Source organism: Pseudophryne corroboree, chromosome 2 (assembly GCF_028390025.1).
Source record: "Pseudophryne corroboree isolate aPseCor3 chromosome 2, aPseCor3.hap2, whole genome shotgun sequence".
Taxonomy (NCBI): Eukaryota; Metazoa; Chordata; class Amphibia; order Anura; family Myobatrachidae; genus Pseudophryne; species Pseudophryne corroboree.
Window position 1 is genome coordinate 574,231,992 of NC_086445.1, and position 22,128 is coordinate 574,254,119.

A 22,128-nucleotide genomic window follows, 5' to 3' on the forward strand; every position below is an offset into this window, starting at 1 on the left:
CCCCCCCATTAATCGCTCAACTACGGCATTGTGAATACAAGTCCAATATCAGCTAGTTCAGAGAACATGTGGCGACGGCGTCTCAAATAAATAACAATACAATAAAATAAATGGTAAGCTTGTGGGCAGGGCCCTCTTACCTCTGTCTTTCTATTATTATCCAGTCTTATTTTATTACTCTAACGGAATATTATGGCAAGATTAGTAAATGTTAATAAATAATTATTGAAAATAATAAAACCAACGTTGTAGCTATGACATTTATTTAGACAGCATACAATGTACTAGTGGATTAATCCATATTTGCCAGGTAGTAACAACTGACAATTAACATCAACTGGAAAATCTTATCCTGCTGCCGATAAAGAGAATCTACGGATTGGAATTTTGATGACAAAAGATTAAATAAAGCATCACAGGAAAGAAAGATAAGAACTGAATATAAGCACTGTGAGTTCAATTCACACTACCACAAGGCTGGGCTAGTAATGTGGAACAAATCCCTTGTCCCATTCAGCTGTGGGAATATTATACTAAGAAGTTCACAGACAAATGTGTGGATTGTTATGAAGATACTAGAGTTACTAAACTACATTTTGTGCAACCTAGATTTTCACTTTAAATGAAAACAAAAAATACTTCTTATATATTTCATTAACATCATTATTATTATTATTATTGCATGTGCACCCAACATCTCCCCCCACCAAAAAGTAGAAGAAGAAAAAAAGCCACATCCACTGCTTTTCATACACAGGTTTATTACAATATTTGTAGAGGACCAACTAATCTGGCACTTTGTAAAAAATATGTAACTGTTTATTAGTTTCAAGACAGAGAAATTACAGTAATGCTAATGGTGCCCATACACTATGCTAACCTTCGATTTCGACCGCATCTGTGAGAGAAATCGAAGGATTGTATGCACATTTTAGGTACCTTTCGACGCGATGCGCGGGCACGCCTGTCAAATCTCACGTCTCAAGATAGTATGTGTTGCACTTAATATTTATTGAATCGCAGTGCGATCACATGTGTTTTTAAAAACACATGCTATATTTCGCACTGCGATGTGCGATGGGCAACTGCTCCGCTCCCATTCGGCGCTGACGTGCCCATCACGTGATTACCATGCGATCTATCTCATGATCGCATGGTAAATAACTTTGGCAGTTCAGGTGCGATGAAATCGCACCTGAACTGCCAATGCGATGCCCCGCGATGTCGCATCGCACAAATGTATGGGCACCATAAGAGTACAACGTGACTGTGTACAAATAGTATAGCACAGTATTCATCCAAGACACCAACAAAAGCGAAGTTAGTCACATGGCTAGTATTACAGTACAAGCGTATAAACAATAGAAAAAAAGTGCAAACGAGTATTCAAACATCAATTAATCACATTTGAATTCAGAGTGAGGACCGGGGGAGGGGGGGAATCTGCTATCCATAAAAAATGTCAAAACCGAGACCATGTAGTTCGCATCATCACAATCAAGGTGAGGGGAGTAAGGCAAAATACCGTAGGAAATGGGTGCAATCTAAAGCAAGGTGGTCGTGATCATAACCTCAGAAATGATTAATTGATTAATACAGAATTCCGATTTTTTTGTGGAATCGCAGCACTCCTCTTTCAATAGCTGTAATCGTAGAATTCCTATCTAAATACAGGAGTTGTAAAAGATAGACTTTTACTATTTGTAATTTAGGGGGAATTCTAGAGGCCAATTGGATAAGAATGGCCCTTTTTGCTATCGTTACAATGGTAATTAGTAATGGTAAAATGGACCGCTTGGATGGCCCCAAATAACAGTTAGCAAGCTGGCACTTTAATGTTTTAAAACCTCTGGCACTTGATTAATAGTACTTTTATGACAAAGACTAGTCAACAGATTATATGCAGGTGTAAAGCAACAAAGCTTTCTTTTTCATCCACTAGGGGTCACTGGAGTACTCTTGGGATATGGACGGCTTCCATACGAACAAGGCACTGAATAGTTAAATTTAGAACTCTCCTCCCCTCCATATCCCAGAGTACCTCAGTGTTTTTTCTGTGCTCATAGTAGCAACAAGGCTTGTGTGGAGTTATCCACACTACTTTTTGAATATTTTTATTTTTTATTTTTTTACAACATTTTCCACATCCCTTCCCCCCTTCCAAAAGGGGTGGGTCCGGGATAGTGGAAGCTGCTTACAAGCAGCTACTGGCGTGTCGGGCCTCTCTAAAAAGAGCTCCCTCACAGCCACGTGCAGGACTACCTGCAGGAGAAGCTGGACGGAGCTTGCAGAAGAAGCCCCGTCATAGCCCTCACTACAAGGCGTCCAGGTATGTTGGGGACGGGGCGGTCAGCTCATGCTGCCGCCCCGCTGTGTGGGGACACTTGTTTGTAGCCGCCCGTCGCCGCTTCCAGGAACACCGCCGCTATGTGATGGCCCGCTGCCGCTACCTGGTCACCGCCGCTGTGCTGCCTCCCGCCGCTCACAGAGCCGCGCCGGCCGCATTCACCATGCATAGCCGCCGCTCCACAGCTCTATGCAGTGCAATCCCCGACTCCCGCTACCGCTCCCCGGCTCCCTCTACCTCAGCTCCCCGGCTCCCTCTACCTCAGCTCCCCGCAGGTAATCCCCGGCTCCGTGTAATAAATAGCGGTACACGGAGTACGGGGGGGGGGGGGGGAGGGAGCACACACACAAGGGGGGAGAGTGTGCCCATAGCAGTAGCAGAACGCTGCATGGGTTATTAGATAGAGAGGCTATTAAGCATTTTTTAACAGGATATTCACTGATTATATCTGTTTGGGAAGTTATAATCTGCACTTTGTTTTATACTGTAAGCATGGGGGGGGGGGGGGGCATTTTAACCATGCTTCCTGTTTCTTCCTGTTGTGATTCCAGACGTTCCTGTACTACATCTCCACTCCACAGAAGGCGCAGGGGTGTTAGTGGGAATTTGGGATCAGATTTCATATAGACTGGCGTGCACTGCACTTGGCCAGATATATATATATATATATATAGAGACACCTTAGTACAATTTTACTGAGTCGTGCAAGTTGTCTGTCTTTGTATTTTGTGTTGTCTGTCTGCATAATGAGTAAGGCACCAGCAGAAACAAAAAAGCAGTTTCACTGCCATGTCTGTAAGAATGTGTTACCGGATGGATCTACCACATGTACAGTATGTTTTGTGGATTCAGCTACGAATACAAGTTTGACTCCGGTTACAAAGCCGGTTTTATCCCCGGACCCTCCATGGGCTATGCTAACACAGGTTATGGCTGGATTGCAATCAGAATTGGCCGCCGCTCGACAAGAGCGGGAAGCGGCAAGATCTGAGTTTAGGGTGAGACCGCTATAACTACCGGAGGGGTCTCAGCCTTGCCAAAAGTCCAAGTCCACTTTGGGTAAAAGGGAGAAATTTCATTTGTCTTATGATTTACCAGTTTCTGCTATGTTGCATTCTGACGATTCTATGCCAGACCTCTTTGCGCAAGATGACGGTGAGGAGGGCGAAGTAGACCAGCAGTCAGATAGTGACGATTTTGACAGCCCGGGCATTGATAATCTCATCAGAGCGGTGCGTCAGTCTCTGAAGTTTACAGAAACTGAGGAGCCTCTGACAAATTATGAGGTCGTCTTTACTAAACGACAGAGAACTCCAATGTGTTTTCCTGTTTCGGAATCTCTTAATAAGATGTTACTAGAAACACGAAAGAATCCGGATAAACGGTTTTCTATACCTTGCAGATTTAAGTCTAGTTACCCGTTTCCAGAGTCTGTGACAGCTACATGGGAGAATCCGCCATTGGTGGATTCGTCTGTGTCTAAACTTACAAAGAAATTAACCATACCAGTACCAACTGCTACTACGCTTAAAGACCCTTCGGACCATAAAATAGAAGCTATGCTAAAGTCCATGTATACAGCAGCAGGAGTGTTGCTTAGACCTGGGTTGGTTGGCATTTGGGTAACTAAGGCGTTAATGGTATGGATAACAGAACTCAAGTCTGCCTTAAGTGACGATCACCTTATACTTCTCGCTGATCAAATCTGGGAAGCCTCTGATTATCTATGTACAGCTTCTACTGACGTCTGTCAGCTCACTTCTCACCTTTCATCCTCGCTAGTTACAGCACGACGAGCACTCTGGCTGCGGTCTTGGCAAGCGGAGGCGGAGGTCAAAAAATGTATAGAGGCGTTACCTTACGGTGGCGAGAAGTTGTTTGGTCCTGAATTGGACAAATGGATTTCTGAGGCCACGGGAGGAAAGTCTGTTTTCTTACCATTGCCTCCAACAGTACCTAGACGGAGATACTCTGGACCTGCGTTCAAATCCTTTAGACCTCAGTCCTTTCGCGGGCGTGGCAGAGGAACAGCCACGCCTGGTAGACGAGGTCGAGGACGTGGTTTCCAACAAACCAACACCAGTCGTCAGGACGCTAAAGTCACTGACAAGCCAGTGGCATGACGGGCTCCCAGCTCATCTTGGATCTCCAATTGTGGGAGCACGCCTTCAGACGTTCCAGTTGGCGTGGCTCCAGAAGTCCACAGATGGGTAGATCCGCAATTTAGTGTTAAAAGGTTACAAAATAGAGTTCGAATGTCTCCCGTCACTGCGGTTTTTCAAGACAGGACTGCCTGTGTCGGACGACAAGAGGGCGGTTCTGCAAATTGCCATTCAGTCTCTGCTGGATGCAGCAGTTTTGATTACGGTCCCTGTACACCAACAAGGTCAGGGTTATTATTCCAGTCTGTTTGTGGTACCAAAGCCGGATGGCTCGGTCAGGCCAATATTGAACTTAAAGGGTCTCAATCAGTACGTCACTTACTACAGATTCAAGATGGAATCTCTGCAGTCAGTAATTGCAGGTTTAGAGCCACAGGAATTCATGATTGCAATGGATCTCAAGGATGCGTACTTACACATTCCGATTTGGCCACCTCATCAGAGGTTCTTGCGGTTTGCAATACAGCAGAACCATTATCAGTTTCAGGCTCTACCGTTTGGCCTCTCGTCAGCGCCTCGGGTATTCACCAAGGTGATGTCTGTGATGAGAGCTCATCTCAGATCCCTGGGAGTGATAATAGTTCCGTACTTGGACGATTTGCTCATCAAGGCTCCGTCTCACCAGATGCTCCTCCAACATGCGTTGCTAACGTACAATGTACTGGTTCAGCACGGTTGGATTGTCAACTTCAAGAAATCGCATCTGATTCCGTCTCAACGACTTCAATTCCTAGGTATGATTCTCGATACGGTAAATCAAAGAATTTACCTACCAGAACAGAAAGTACAGGTCATTCGTCATCTGGTACATTTAGTGCTCAAGCCACGTACAGTCTCGGTACATTTGTGCATTCGCCTCTTAGGCACAATGGTGGCGGCTTTCGAAGCGCTTCAGTTCGGGAGATTTCACTCACGTCCTTTTCAACTGGATGTGCTCACACAGTGGTCGGGCTCGCATCTGCAGATTCACCACAGGGTGAGGTTGTCGCCACGGGCCAGAGTGTCTCTACTCTGGTGGCTCGAAGTACACAATCTAACCGCAGGGAAACGGTCCGGCGCCTGGAATTGGATAATTCTAACGACGGACGCGAGTCTCAGAGGTTGGGGAGCTGTAGTTCAAAATTGTCAGCTCCAGGATCTCTGGGCGGATCACGAAAGATTGCTGTCTATAAATGTCCTGGAACTCCGGGCAATTTACAATGCGCTACGACAAGCAGTGCACATGCTTCGGTCTCAGACTGTTCAGGTGCAGTTAGACAATGCGACGGCGGTCACATACATCAACAAACAAGGAGGAACGAGAAGCCGCATGGCAATGCGGGAAGTAGCTCGAATCCTCAATTGGGCCGAGCATCATCAAGTGATATTGTCGGCAGTGATCATTCCGGGAGTGGACAACAGGGAGGCGGATTATCTCAGACGCCGGGATCTTCGTCCAGGAGAATGGGCATTAAATCCAGAAGTGTTTCACATGTTGGTCCAGAGGTGGGGTTACCCTCAAGTGGACCTGATGGCATCTCGCCACAATCACCAAACGCCCCAGTATGTGTCCAGAACGCGAGATCCAAAGGCAGTGGCGGTGGATGCTCTCACCATCGCGTGGCCGTACAGCCTCGTGTATCCGTTTCCACCGTTTCCGCTGCTCCCTCTGTTGCTATAACGGATCAAAAGAGAGTCTGTCACAGTAATACTAGTGGCGCCTCATTGGCCTCGGAGAACTTGGTTCTCGGATCTCCGCGGACTACTCGCAGACGATCCTTGGCTGCTCCCACTACGTACGGACCTGTTACGACAGGGTCCGTTCCTTTACCCCGATTTAGCGCGGCTGCGTTTGACAGGGTGGCTGTTGAGACCGCCCTCTTAAGAAGAGAGGGCATTCCAGAATCGGTTATATCAACCATGTTACGAGCTAGGAAGCCGGTTACAGCAGCTCATTATTACAGAATTTGGAGTGTCTATATAGCTTGGTGTGAAGATCGGAAGTTTCCGACTTCATCTTTCAAGTTATCCCGTCTTTTGTTATTTCTACAGACAGGGTTAGATGGAGGACTGCGTTTATCTACACTAAAGGTGCAGATATCTGCGTTGTCAATTTACTTTCAAAGACGATTGGCTCTATTGCCGTCGGTACACACTTTTCTGCAAGGAGTCCTCAGAGTACAGCCTCCATTCATTCCACCTACAGCGCCATGGGACTTGAATCTGGTTTTAGATTTCTTACAGTCTTCATATTTTGAACCCTTACAACAAGTGGATATAAAGTTTCTCACTTGGAAAACAATTTTTCTACTAGCCTTAGCTTCGGCAAGGCGTTTTTCAGATTTGGGTGCCTTATCATGCAAGCCACCGTATTTGGTGTTTCATGATGACAGAGCGGAACTTCGGACGAATTTCACTTTCTTACCAAAGGTAGTGTCATCATTTCACATCAATCAACCAATGGTAGTTCCTGTGTTGACAGGAAATTCTGGAACCTTGGATGTGGTACGCGCATTACGCGTTTATGTATCCCGAACGTCTACAGTTCGGAAGACGGATACGTTGTTTGTTCTCTATGATGCTGCCAAGATGGGTTGGATTAAACTGACCATTCGTCAGGCTTACCTTCATGCTAGGTTACAGCCGCCTACATCAGTAACAGCTCATTCCACACGTTCTGTGGGAACTTCGTGGGCAGCTGGTCGTGGGGCTTCTACGACGCAGCTTTGCCGTGCGGCTACATGGTCATCAGTGCACACGTTTGTGCGCTTTTATAAGTTTTTTACATTTGCGGCATCAGCATATAGCTTTGGCCGCCTAGTGTTACAGGTGCCAAACAGCTCTCCCGCCCACGGGGGAAACTTTGGTACGTCCCAGAGTACTCCAGTGACCCCTAGTGGATGAAAAAGAAAATAGGATTTTGGTACTTACCAGGTAAATCCTTTTCTTTGAATCCATAGGGGGCACTGGACGCCCACCCAGAGCACTTTTACCTGGTTTGTGGTAAGTTCAGAGGATCTTATGGTAACACATTCTCACCGACTGGTTCAAAGTTTCAAGTTCTAGCGGTTATAGTGCCAACTGTTTCAACTTTATTGTTGTCCGTTATGTTATATGTAATTCTCCATTGTCAACCTCTCTATAGCTCCTGTTCGGCTCAGTAAAAAACACTGAGGTACTCTGGGATATGGAGGGGAGGAGAGTTCTAAATTTAACTATTCAGTGCCTTGTTCCTATGGAAGCCGTCCATATCCCAAGAGTACTCCAGTGCCCCCTGTGGATTCAAAGAAAAGGATTTACCTGGTAAGTACCAAAATCCTATTATCAAGAGACAGGAATAAGCAAAATAAAAACACAGCAATCACAGATTCACCAACTACAGGTGCGTACACACTAGGCTATATAGTAAACGATATCGCTCATTTTTACCCTCCTGAGCAATATTGTTAACTAGATTGGCCAATGTGTGTGCTGCTAACAACAGCCGATGTGCAGCCTTGCAGGTCGTTAACAACCCTCGGTGTTGGCCGTGCATGCAGCTCAATTTGGACTCATCATCCAAAACTGCATGCTCCGGCCGAGGCATGAAGTCACTAGCATCTAACAATATTTCTTTGGCGTATAGGAGGAAACTTGAGTACCTGGAGGAACCCCATGGAAACACAGAACAATATATAGGGGTCAATTGAATAAGAGGAGATTTGCAAAATCAAAATTCTAGTTAGTAGACTCACAGGGATGTGTATTAACATACCCGATTTAGGCCTAATATCGCGAGTTTAGCTCGATGCAGAGTATCAGGCTATCCTATTCTAGACCATTTTTGTGGCCAAAAAAATTCACATTTTTGCCCCCATAAACTCCACACACATGGGCCTTGTTTGAAATCAAACCTATAATCCCAGTGTTTCAGGGAGCGATGACAAACAATCTATCACATGATTTTTTTTTTTTTTTACTATCAATGAATGCGCATTTTGATAGTAAAAAAGTAACTGATGGGCAATTTGATCCATCCACACATAAAAAGCCAGCTTCTCTGAAAAATTAAACACTACACTTATAACTTATGCTTTCTCTTATACTTAAAGGACAGTACTCACTGGCCGATGCGGGAGAGATGTGTGCTGAGCGAACCGCTCACACATCTCTCCCGCCGCTCAGCACAGCGCGATGTGTGCTGAGCGTGCGGGGGCCGCTCATTTCACCCAGCGGGTGAAATGAGCGACCCGCTAGATTGGCCTGCACGGCAGGTCAATCTAGCACCAGTGATAGCGATGCGCGGGGTTGCGCATCGCTATCGCTATAGTGGGTACACACGGAGCGATCAGGCTTAAAATCTAAGCAATCTAGTCAGATTGCTTAGATTTTAAGCAGCGATCGCTCAGTGAGTACCCCCCTTTATACTTCCCCTGTCATTTCACCTTTCCTTCATGCTTTCTCTGTGTTTCTACATTTCTCACTTCTACACTTCCTAACTAATGTAGATAAATATAGGCGGGGAAGGGTGGGAGCGGTGATAACTGGGTGGGGTCTCCTGCTTTCACTGCTCATACAGGCAGAAATTGAGACCCCTCTCACACCGCACAAATAACCCAGTAACAACCTGGTATACTGCCGGGTCGACACGGGGCGGTGTGCGGTGTGAAAGAGCCATGGTCGAATTCCCAGGTCGCCTGACCCGGTAATTCAACCCGGGAATAAAGCAGTGTTATTCCCGGGTTGAATACCGGGTCAGTGGCAGCGTAAACAGGTTCCTGGTTCGATGTGACCCGGGACCCGTTCACTACATAGGGAGAGGCGGCGTGGATATGTACTCATCTCCCAGCGTCGCCAGCGCCGCCTCGCCGCTATGGCAACCGGCTCAGCAATTTGCCGGGTCGGTATGCCTACTAATGGGGTCCAATGCCGGATCCCACCCGGGAAGGACCCATTTCCAATTAATGGGTGGGATCCGGCATTGGCAGTGTGAAAGGGGTATAACACTGCTGATGTAGTTAGAGCCAGCCCTGACCAAATTGCCTGGTGCCTATCCCCTTCCCCATGTGGGAGCTTTAGCATGCACGGAAGGGTGAATGGCCTCGTAGAAGAGGCATAGTCCCACGGAAGAGTATGGCCTTGTGGTGCGGTGCATCCCTTCCCCGGTGTGTTGTGCTCCCAATACAACACATCTCCCCCCCTTGTGTCTCTCCAGCCCACACAAGTGTCTCTCCAGCCTCAGCACATTGTTAAAATAGTGCACACTATTATATGTAAGATCGCAAACAACATGAATGAATCCCTGCAGACTCAGGCCCCAGCCCACACAAGTATCTCTCCAGTAACCACACTTACCTCCTTTGATGTATTCTGGCCGCCCGCCACTGTCTTCTATCCACTTACCGCCGAGACTCCTCTGCTTTACATGTCTCAGTGCTGCTGCGTGATGGCATGACATCATGCATGCTGCACCACAATGAACTATAATAAACTTTATTGCACCGTCCACCACCAGTGCAATAAAGCTACAGCGGCTACAATAAAGCTACAGTCCAAAATTGGCAATTAGAATTTAAATGTCCAGCCTGGCCAGATGCCACTAGTAGTTTGCCTATACTGCCTATGCCTAGGGCCGGCACTGGCTGTAGAGACAGCACTCTTTATGGGTGGGGGAGGGAGACACCAAAATTAACAAGAACAGGAGAACAGCATCATTGACCGAATTACTTTGATTGGGCCTGAGTAATGATAGAAAGGAGAGAGGATTTTCTTATTAGGCACCTGGTCACTGTACTTAATGGTGACAGGAGGAACATCACAGATGATAGGCACATTTAGACAGCCCACTTCAAACACGATAGATAGATAAATAGATAGATTGATTTATGGTCATGTGGCGTGTATTTATCAACAGAACAAAGACTGCATTTAGAAAAGAAAATATGTTATAAGACCTCATGAGAAACAGGAAGAGAGGAAATTAAAAAGAAAGTGTGCAAAAATAAATGAGAAAAATGCTTACTAGTTCCTTTTAATTTGTGCTTTGGCAATACAATCATGTAAAGGGCAGGGGAATACTTTGTTTGAATAGTGGGTAAGGAACAAAAAAGAAAGTCTTTTATGAAGAGGACAATGAAAAGTACACCAGGGACAGGAGACAATAAAAGAAGATCCTGAATAGTAATTATTGGCTGCAAGGGTGCCTCCTGGGCCGTGAAAAATGGGAAATCAGGATCATTCTCTAGGAAGACTGGAACAAACAAGTGCTTCAATGTAAAAGCTAGAGGCTTCCCCATCTCCCTCAATGCTGAATGCTAAGGAAAACCTTCTAGATACATTGTCATTTTCTAACCTACGGGTGTCCTATAACTCCAAATACATTCTTAGAAGCTGCTGACAATGCTTTCCTGGTTGCACCCACTTCTGAGGCAGTCCATATTCTGGACACTGAAATCGTTAATTCTTAAAATGTTGTTACAGCAGAAAAGATCATGCACAATACAACAAAGAAGTTAATGCAATTACAGGGATCACCAGGGAAACACTCAATTGGGTAAAGAGATTTTCTATCTATCTATCTATCTATCTATCTATCTATCTATCTAATCTAATCTAATCTATCTCCGCTGTCCACCATTTATAGAGCGGCAGGAAAATGTTAGGAAAGCAGGTACACAATAGCTACATCAGGGATGGCTAGCCTTGTCCAGCTGCCAGAACCCACAGTTTATTTGGACACTAGTGTCCCCTAAAGCCCTTAACATCTCCAGTCCTGGAACATATGAAAGAAAAGCATTTCCACAAAAAACGCTGAGAGCATTACTGTTATTAACTACGACTACAAATATATTTTATTATTGTTCTTCACTTTCTCAACCATAATGAACTAAAATGGTAGAAAAAAGTCTACTAAGCAGCTGTTTATATCAATCTAGGACTAAAGCAGGCTGACAGTTGAGGTCTAAATGAATGAAACATAAGCTCCCCTGCAGTAGGGACCGATGTGAATGGACAAATATTCGCTGTAAAGCACTATGGGATATGTGTGTGCTATATAAATAACTGGTAATAAATAAATATGTCTACATACTGTACAACCCCTGTGTAGATAAGTGGGGGCTGCTCGCTTGCAACCCATTGCATTACTTCAAAATCACCAGTGAAATCACACAAGTGAGGGCAATGCTTGTAGAGAGAAAATATCTATACAAACCATACTCTTACAATTAACCATCGCTGTTAATTACACATTTAATGGAAGAAAACCACCCTTACAAATCTACATTAAAAAACATTTACAATTCTAGCCTCTTGACCTCAATTAATATAGGACATATACCATGAATGTGTGTCTGGAAATTGTAGAGGCAATACTAGGTGGGGTAAGCTTTCTGGAACTTGTACACAGAAATAGTGTACGTGTTTATGCAGTCCCTATCCATACATGAAAAGCCAGCTTCTCTGAAAAATGAAACACTACAAAAAATAATGTATAAATCCACAGGTTATTTCATGTAAACATGGGTACTATTTACCAGACAGGGCAGCCAAATGGCACAGATCTGCCGCAATGATTCAAATGGGTGGCGGGCCCTATAAGTGTATTTACCACAAAATCATGGTCATGGTCAAAAGCAACTGATATCTGCATGATCAGATAAGGCATTGAACGGAAATTGATGGAAGTTTTGAACCAACAGTCAACTATGTCATATTATGTCTAAAATGGCCGCAGTGGATTGTGTATGGGCCGCTACCTATTATTCTCCCTGCAACTACAAGGGCAGACAAGGCTGCTTAAGCGCATCACCTGATCAGTTGTATTGACAACATCTGAATAATCAATATTTGGTAGTCCAGGTCTCATAAATAGTTGTGCTCGCAAACTATTTTGAAACCATTTTTAAAGTATTCCTCCTCCAAAGAAGTTTAGAGTGGAGTGACATATCAGATGAATCAGTAGTTACCCTATAGAGTACACTGTGTGTGTGTGGGTGTGCGAGTGTCATTCCGAGTTGATCGCACGCTGCCGATTTTTTGCAGCGCAGCAATCAGGTAAAAAATGGAAAAACTGCGCATGTGTATGCACCGCAATGCACACGTGCGTCGTACGGGTACAAACAGTATCGCTGCTGTGCAATGCTTCTAGCGACGAATCCATTCGCACAGCCGACCGATCGCAAGGAGATTGACAGGAAGAGGGCATTTATGGGTGTCAACTGACCGTTTTCTGGGAGTGGTAGGAAAAACGCAGGCGTGACCAGGCATTTGAAGGGTGGGTATCCGACGTCAATTCTGGGACCTACGACGCTAGAATCATCGCACAGGATAAGTAACTACAGTTTTGCACAAAATGTTTTTGCAACGCTCGGCTGCACATGCGATCGCACACTTGCAAAGCGAAAATACACTCCCCCGTAGGCGGCGACTATGCGTTTGCACGGCTACTAAAAGTAGCTAGCGAGCGATCAACTCTGAATGAGGGCCCTTAACGTGTGTGTTTGTAAATTATGTAAGTGCTGCCTTATGCTCAACATAAGCAGTACCTATATTATCCAGTTCTCTTGATATCCATTTACTGTAGACTTAGGGGTCTATTTACTAAGCCTTGAAAGGAGATAAAGTGGATGGAGATAAAGGGGGTCATTCTGAGTTGATCGCTAGCTGCCGTTATTCGCAGCGCGGCGATCAGGCTAAAATACGGCATTTCTGCGCATGCGTATGCCCCGCAATGCGTACGCGCGAAGTACGGTTACAAAGCCCGTTGTGGTTGTGCACAGGTTCTAGCGAAGGTTTTCAGTCGCACTGACGGCCGCAAGAAGATTGACAGGAAGGGGGTGTTTCTGGGTGTCAACTGACCGTTTTCAGGGAGGGTTTGCAAAAACGCAGGCATGTCTGAAAAAACGCAGGCGTGGCTGGGCGTTCGCTGGGTGGGTGTATGACGTCAAATCCGGACACGAATAGGCTGAAGTGATCGCAAGCGCTGAGTAAGTTCAGAGCTACTCAGAAACTGCACAAACTGTTTTTGCAGAGCTCGGATGCACATGCGTTCACACTTCTGCTAAGCTAAAATACACTCCCCAGTGGGCGGCGGCATAGCGTTTGCACGGCTGCTTAAACTAGCCAGCGAGCGATCATCTCGGAATGACCCCCAAAGTACCAGCCAATCAGCTCCTAACTTGCCATGTCTCAGACTGGATTTGAAAAAAAGTCAGTTAGGAGCTGATTGGCTGGTACTTTATCTCCATCTAAGGCTTAGTAAATAGACCCCTTAGTACTATCCGGCAAGAACTACTTACATTTGATAAGAATGTACAATTCTGACAGTGAAGTCCTTCACATGAGTAATATTCTGTACTTTTCATATGGGAATACATGAGAAGTGTAACCGGAAGGAACGATACATAAGATACATAAACAAGGAACATCAGCTCACCTGGAGATGTAGTGCTAATACTGGTAGGAGCTGGTGTTGGATGTGTGCTTGTGTTGCCAGGAACCACGACTGGTGCCAACGTGACTAGACTGGCATTTTCTCCATCTGTAACTGGTGAACTGTCAAATTGTAGTGAGTTTGTGGCAACAGTTGATGATCTTGTTGTAAATGAGCTATCAGATGGTGGAAGTGCAGACGGCACTGAAGATGGTGTAGGTGTCTGGAAGAAAAACAAGATGGGTAAAGATTTACTGTGTAACTGATTGAGGGTATAACACTAGAGGGTTATCATACACTGTCCCGCAATTGCTTTAAGTTTCCCATGCACATACAAAAAATAAAATGGGCACTAAATCAAAAGTTGATTCACAATTAAACAATTGTACTTGTACAACAATGCCACAATAAGAGCTAGGTTGTTTGACACCACATGTAACCATGTTTTCTCCTGCAGGGTCCACAGGATAAACATTGGGATATGAGGTAGCGACAGCAGATTGGCACCAACGATCAAAGCTTTTCGGCCTCCCAGAATGCAACGAGCCAGTCCCCTATATCCCCGCCTCCTGGCTCAGGTAATTCAGTTTTTTTGTTGGTTCGGCAGGTGCCAGACCACGATCTTTGGGCTGCTGATTTTGGCAGCCATAAGCTTGTTATTTTGGGGGTCATTCCGAGTTGATCGCTAGCTGCCGTTGTTCGCAGCGTAGTGATCAGGCTAAAAATCGGCATTTCTGCGCATGCGTATGGGGCGCAGTGCGCACGTGCGACGTACTTTCACAAAAAACTATGCAGTTTCACACAAGGCCGAGCGACTCTTTTCAGTCGCTCTGTTGATCGGTGAGTGATTGACAGGAATGGGGCGTTTCTGGGAGGTAACTGACCGTTTTCCGGGAGTGTGCTAAAAAACGCAGGCGTGTCAGATAAAAACGCAGGCGTGCCTGGGGAAACGGGGGAGTGGCTGGCCGGACGCAGGGCGTGTTTGTGATGTCAAAACAGGAACTAAATAGACTGAAGTGATCGCAAGGAAGGAGTAGGTCTGCAGCTACTCTGAAACTGCTTGAAAAAATTTCTGCACTGTTCTGCTAACCTTTCGTTCGCACTTCTGCTAAGCTAAGATACACTCCCAGAGGGCGGCGGCTTAGCGTTTGCACTGCTGCTAAAAGCAGCTAGCGAGCAAACAACTCGGAATGAGGGCCTTTATTTTATAGTCTTACGTTTTTTGAGCGAGCTTTCTAAAAAGCGTCTTACACGCACCTTACAAAGAGTCACTCCAAGAACTCTCTGCCGGGTCGCGTCAACACTTACACATGTGTACAGTGCTGTTTCGGCTGACATCTGTGTCAGATATACTAGCAAGTCCAGTGGACGTTACCAGGCTGTGGCCGGAGCACGGTTAGAAGGTAAGGTATCGGTTCTGCTTTGCGGTTGGGAGACGCAAGACACAGCCGCACTGTTTTCGGGAAGGAGGAGATTACCGAACAGTAGCTGACGCGGCTGCCACCTTGGGTGCACCAGCGCTAGGCACCAGGAAACAAAGGATCCAGGGATTAGTGTGAGGCCGTGATCCCTGGGGTTGATGTCAGCAGTGGGGAGTAAGACGCTCCCCTGGTCGCCCCTCTTCCCCCGTTCATGACCAGTTTCCTCTGAGTTTCGCGCCATAAACTGATTTCCCGCTTCCGTCTGGGACGCTGTGTATCTAAGAGGACACAGTCGCAGGAGAGGCGGCTGTGTGACTGGTGTGTCTGTGTTCACTTGGGCATCTGTGTTCACTGTAGGTTCACTGGGTGGTTGTGTACACTATTAGCGTCTGGATCCACTCAGCGTTCACTAACGTATTGGTTAGCGGGGTGAAGTCTCCCTGTATCCCACTCTCCTGAGCCGGGTGATACAGCACTAAGTCTATACCTACTATTAATTACACGTAGTTGGATAAGTGCCTGATGCATACGAGTCTGTAACTATTGGTGCTGTTTCTTTCGCTGTGCGACTGAATACATTTAAAATCCTATATAAGGTAATGCAGTAATATGTTTCTCCTAAATACTTGAACTGTATCTGTAGTTGAATATGTGCTCATATTGCTTATTATACGAATGTATAACCTGTGACTGATTGCTAGTGTGATTGCTGACTTTACTATTTCTGCCAGTTTCTGTGCATTCCGAACCTCAATGCTGGTGCAAAGCAGGGAGGGATCGGATAGTATGTCACTTTAACAAGTTTTAAAGTGATTTCAGTCACTAATATCCCTTTTCCACCTACTGAGCACGGGTCGCAGCCGGGAGCCTGACACGGGTGCTACCCAGCTGCGGCCCGTGCTCAGCCCCCTTTCCCACTGCGCTCACCAACCCGGCATATTGCCGGGTTGGTGATGCTGCTAGTGATGCGGCAGGGGCGGCGCTGGGAGATCACATGATCTCAAGAGCCATGCCGTCAAAGCCAGTCAGGCCAGGTCCGGGTAGACACAAGGGCCCTGAACGAGGAGGTCTGGGCGTTGAGGAAGTAGAAGAGGACGCTCTATCGAGAGACCCTGCAGGTCTGAGAAACAATTCCGCCTGGCCCACGCTGGAGCGACTAGAAGTAGTATTCCTCTTTCTTGCTTGAACTTCCGCAGTACCCTGGGCAGGAGTGACACTGGAGGGAACACATATGGCAGCCGAAAGCTCCATGGGATTGCCAGTGCGTCCACGAATGCGGCTTGTCCTTGGTTAAAAAAACGGAACCTTGTGATTGTGTCGAGACGCCATCAGGTCTACATCTGGTAGGCCCCACTTGTCCACTTCCGGATGAAGACTCCACTCTCCGGCGTGAACGTCCTGACGACTAAGGAAATCTTCCCAGTTGAGGACTCCGGGAATGAACACTGCCGATATTACTGGCAGATGGCGTTCCGCCCAATGTAGAATCTTTGATACTTCCAACATTGCCATGCGGCTTCGAGTGCCACCTTGATGGCGTTGTCTGTTTGTACTTGAACAGGCCTGTTCTGTACTAGAGGCAGGGCCAGTGCCAACGCAATGAACACTGCCCGCAATTCCAGAATGTTTATCGGGAGGAGAGATTCCTCTCTGGCCCACCGATCCTGGAGGGAGTGTTGCTCAAACACCGCGCCCCAACCCCGTAGACTGGCATCCGTTGTCAGGAAGACCCAGTTGGAGATCCAGAAGGGATAGCCCCTGCTCAACTGTTGGTCCTGTAGCCACCAGCTCAGTGACAGACGAACCTCCGGAGTCTAGGAGATCATTTGAGACCTGATCCGATGAGGCAGGCCGTCCCACTTGGAAAGAATTAACCTCTGCAGAGGGCGGGAATGAAATTGAGCGTACTTTACCATGTCAAAAGCCAACACCATGAAGCCTAGTACTTGCATCGCTGAGTGTATCGACACTCTTGGGCGAGAGAGGAAATATCCGATCCTCAGTTTCAGGACTTTCTCTGGAGACAAAAACAATCATTGGGTGTGTGTGTCCAGTAGTGCCCTCAGGTGCACCATGCTCCGAGCAGGGACCAGCGAGGACTTTTTTCAGTTGATGAGTCACCCGTGAGCTTGTAGGAATTGGACGGTCAGTTCTTGGAAGTTCGCCATGGTCAGCAAGTAGTCCAGATACGGCAGGATCCGGATTCCCTGACAGCAGAGAAGAGCCATCATCATGGGCATGATCTTGGTGAAGATCCTAGGGTACGTGGCCAATCCAAACGGCAGTGCCTGGAATTGATAATGTAGGTTGCCAATAGCAAACCACAGATATTGTTGATGCGACATGGCAATAGGTATGTGCAGGTAAGCATCCTGTATGTCCAGGGATACCATATAGTCTTCGGGTTCCATGGCCAGTACAATAGAGCACAGAGTTTCCATATGGAATTTGGACACTCTCACAAATTTGTTCAATGCTTTGAGGTTGAGTACAGGCCAGAAGGACCCATTCGGCTTCGGAACTAGAAACAGGGTTGAATAGTGCCCCGTGCCTCTCTGAGACAGAGGTACCGGCACTACCACTCCTGTATCCATGAGGGATTGTACAACCAAGTGTAGAGCTCGCGCTTTTAACGGATCCGCAGGGATAACCGTTGTGCAAAACTGGCGAGGGGGACGTCTCTTGAAAGAGATGGCGTATCCTTGAGAGACAACTTCCCGCTCCCAGGCGTCCAAAGTGGTCTCTAACCATGCCTGGGCGAACTGCAGAAGTCGGCCTCCCACCCTGGGGTCCCACAGGAGGAGGCCCGCCCTGTCATGCAGCAGTCTTGTCTTGTTTGGAAGCAGGATGATGGGCGGACCAGGATTGTTTATATTTAGGCTTAGTGGTTTTGGAAGCATGAGCCTGTCGTGGATACGCCTGATCCTTTGCTTTTCCTGGAGGTCGAAAGGAAAGAAAGGTGGCACTCTTAGCCTTCGGAACAGAAGGATTAGTATTTGGGAGACACGCAGTCTTGGCAGTAGCCAAGTCAGTTATGATCTTGTTCAGATCCTCCCCAAATAGGATGTCTTCCTTAAAAGGGAGCACCTCCAAGGTCTTTTTGGAGTCCAGGTCTACCTTCCAGGACCTCAAACACATAATTCGACGAGCCAGGATGGACGTAGTAGATGCCTTTGCTGCCATTACACCTGCATCAGAGGCCACCTCCTGAATATAGTGGGAGGCTGTGGTAATATAAGACAGATATTGTCTGGCAGGGTCAGAAAAATCCTGAGGCAGCTCATCCTCAACTGCCAAAACCCATGCTTCAATACCTTTCACAGACCAGGAGGCTGCCATAGCGGGTCTATGTACAGCGCCAGTGAGGGAGTAAATAGATTTCAGGCATCCCTCCACACGCTTATCTGTTGGTTCCTTCAGTGAGGTGACAGTGGTGACAGGCAGAGTAGAGGACACCACAAGACGAGCGACATGAGAGTCCACCAGTGGTGGAGTTTCCCACTTGTTACTCAACTCCGCTGGCACAGGATAACAAGCTAGCATCTTTTTAGACTGGGAAAATGTCTTTCCTGGCGACAACCAGAATTCCTGACGTATGTCAATTAAGTGGTCAGAATGTGGTAAGACTAATTTAGCACCCTTCTGACGTTTGAACTTGTTAGGTTTCTTAGACACAGTAGTAGGCTCAATGTCATCATCAATTTGAAGAACATCAACCTGGGTTGTAGATTCCTCATCAGAAGCAACTGTATCAGTGTCTGATGGATCAGTATATTCCCCATCGTCATCAGAAGAATTATCCAAAATATTAGTGGATTGTGAGGAAGAAATGGTCCTTTTAGATGACCCCTTGGACCCAGAGGGGCGGGGTGTAGACTTTTGTCTAACCAAGGTTTGATTTAATTGTTGTAACTGGGTGGACAGAATATCTGCCCAGGGCGTATTAACTACAGGGACAATATGTGGCTGCAATGGCACAGGAGGTCCCACATCAGGTGCCAGACGTGTAACAAGTGTACTCAGCATACTTGAGAACGCTGCCCAAAGTGGGTCTTGATTGGCCACAGGTACCGCAGGTAGACTGGGTGTATGGCATTCAGCGCCTGAACAAGCAGCTAAAACTTCCCCCTCAAGTAAATCTGTGGCGCCAATACTGCAGGATGCAGAAGCGTCAGCGGATTTCCCGCCCTGTGTAGCAGACATTATAGGTAATGTAGCCGTGGGGCGTCACGGTACAATATACCCGGACAAATACAATATCTGCAAAAAAAGCTATGTTATGTGTCAGTAAACACACAGGAGAAATACCAAATTGTATATTCCGTGTAACACTATATATATATATATATATATATGGAACCCTGACGTACCTAGCGCCTCAGAGTACAGAACACAGTGACAGCAATATGTCACACTCAGTCACAGGTACAATGTAGAAGTTATTACATATAAACAATAAAACTGCACTGGACTAGTAAATTACATATAATTATGTATCAGTATAGATATAACAATGCACAGTAGATACTGGATGTATATCACAGAATACTTGTGCCAAATATTCAGCTAGCAGTACACTTGTTCTTAACTAACACTGTCTAAAATTACATGTAGAATACTTAAGTGTCTGTAAAAGCACAGCGCTAATGAGGCAGGCGGCTTTACAGAGGAAACACAGCCCTGCAGTCCCGGAGATCAGCCCAGCTAGTAGTGAAGATGGCGCCAAAATCTCTTCAGGGAGAGAGAGAGAGAGAGAGAGAGAGAGAGAGAGAGAGAGAGAGAGAGAGAGAGATGCAGCTCCAGGGCGGGAACACCAGCAGTAGATGGCGCCCGGAGCTGTGGGAAGGGCTACAGGTCAGCGCCTTATCCCCTCTGCTGGACTTCACCACTGGGTACTATGGAGCCTATTGTAAACAGATTTTAGCAAATCCGACCTGTGCTCCCTGCCCTGGTGGATATAGTGGTGTCCCTGCGCAGTACAGTGTCCACGCCAGCGGCGCGGTCCGTCTCCTGGGACTGCGACTGGATCGCGATTTACCGGCGGGTCCCACCCTCTTACCTCCTCCCTGATGTGCACCCAAGCGATCCAGGAGAGCGTCATTGGTGTGTGCCTGAAGTCCGGTGCGTCTCCGCTGCAAGTACCCGGGAACCAGGCCGCGGGAGTATGCATCGCTGCTGGGGAAGGTGATGGAGCCACAGCACAGAATGTCACACTGACATAAATAGTGCTGCAGCCATTGAAGTCTTCTAAAAAAGCTCTTTTCAGGGCTGCCTAGCGCAGCCCCACCTGTTAGCTGCCTGCTCTGCAGGCACCAACTTACAAACTGAGCTCCAGTGCCTGGAGGCGGGGTTATAGAGGAGGCAGCGCAATGCATCCTGGGAACAGTCAAAGCTTTAGCCTGTTGGTGCCTCGGATCAAGATCCAACTCTACACCCCAATGTTATTCCCTGTGAAATACCATTGTATTCTGCTGCAGAAATCCCATATTGCACATAAAGGGCGTCGTGATACTAATAGCTCCGGCTTGGCCCAGAAGACATTGGTACATAGATCTGCAGAGGCTGTCGATGGATGTTCCATTCCTACTCCCTCAGCGTCCAGATCTACTGTCTCAGGGTCCTTACTATTACAAGCACCTGGATCGACTGCCTTTGACGACGTGGCTCTTGAGACTTACATCCTGAAAGCAAGAGGATTCTCGCAACAGGTAATGCTTCAAGTTGCCCCATTTGAACCACTGAAGCAAGTGGATCTAAAATGGCTGACAGCTAAAGTTCTCTTTTTACTGGCTATTGCTTCAGCTAGAAGGGTTTCAGATTTAGGGACATTATTACGTCGCCCTCCTTTTCTGATTTTTTTATCCAGATAGAGCGGTTCTCAGCACCAAATCTGGTTATCTTCTTAAGGTGGTGTCTAAATTCCACCTTAACGGATAAATTGTAGTCCCGGCCTTCCAAGGGACGGACCTTTCTGCGGGAGATACATCTTTGGACGTAGTCCGTGCCTTAAGGATCTACGTGGATCGTACCAGTGTCATCAGAAAGACAGACACTCTCTTCATCCTCTACGGTTTTCACAAGAGAGGATGGTCTGCTGACAAGCAGACACTGGCGAGGTGGCTTCGGATGACTATTTCAGAAGCATATTCTCAAGATGATCTCCCTATTCCAGCTAATGTCTCTGCTCACTCTACTCGTAAGGTAGGTCTGTCATGGGCAGCACAACGTGGTGCTTCAGGTCAACAGATATGTAAGGCAGCCACATGGTCTTCCATGAACACATTCATTAGTCATTAAGCCTTTGATACCTTTGCCTCTCAGGACGCTGAATTCAGGCGAAGGATTCTCCTGTCCAATCAGGCGTTCCTACCACTAAATTTGCTTTGGGACATTCCAATGTTTATCCTGTGGATAACCTGTGGACCCTATATATCGAACAAGATAGAGTCAATGGCTTCCTTTGGCGCATGGGAAACTGCTATGTAACAATATTTTAATTTCCTAACTAGGATTGTTGATTTAAACTTTTTCTGCGTACCCCCACTCACGCTGTTATAGAGTGAGGTAAACACATAAAGGTATCTTTTTCCTTTCCTACGTGGGATTCAAAGTCTGAAGGTAATCCTGTATATCGTACCCCAACTCACACAGCAATGGAAATCTGGACTCCTATCAAGGTTTCTTTCAGCTGTCGTCTCAATGTGGTTCCTGAAGTGTCCTTCCCATATAGTGGTCTCGTTTAACATAGAAAATAAAAGAAGGGGTATCCAATGTGCAGTGTTTCCTTTTATCACATATCATATATAG

At 46.6% G+C, this 22,128-nt stretch overlaps 1 protein-coding gene across 2 annotated transcripts in view; it reads right to left on the reverse strand.

Annotated features, from left to right (window-relative positions):
• Window positions 1-22,128, reverse strand: part of KIAA0319L (KIAA0319 like) — a 295,721-nt gene that overhangs the window by 138,083 nt on the left and 135,510 nt on the right. For both annotated transcript variants that reach the window (XM_063954443.1, XM_063954442.1), the window contains exon 5: window positions 13,904-14,123. In XM_063954443.1, coding sequence (XP_063810513.1) covers window positions 13,904-14,123 — 220 coding nt within the window. The remainder of the gene's footprint in view (window positions 1-13,903; window positions 14,124-22,128) is intronic.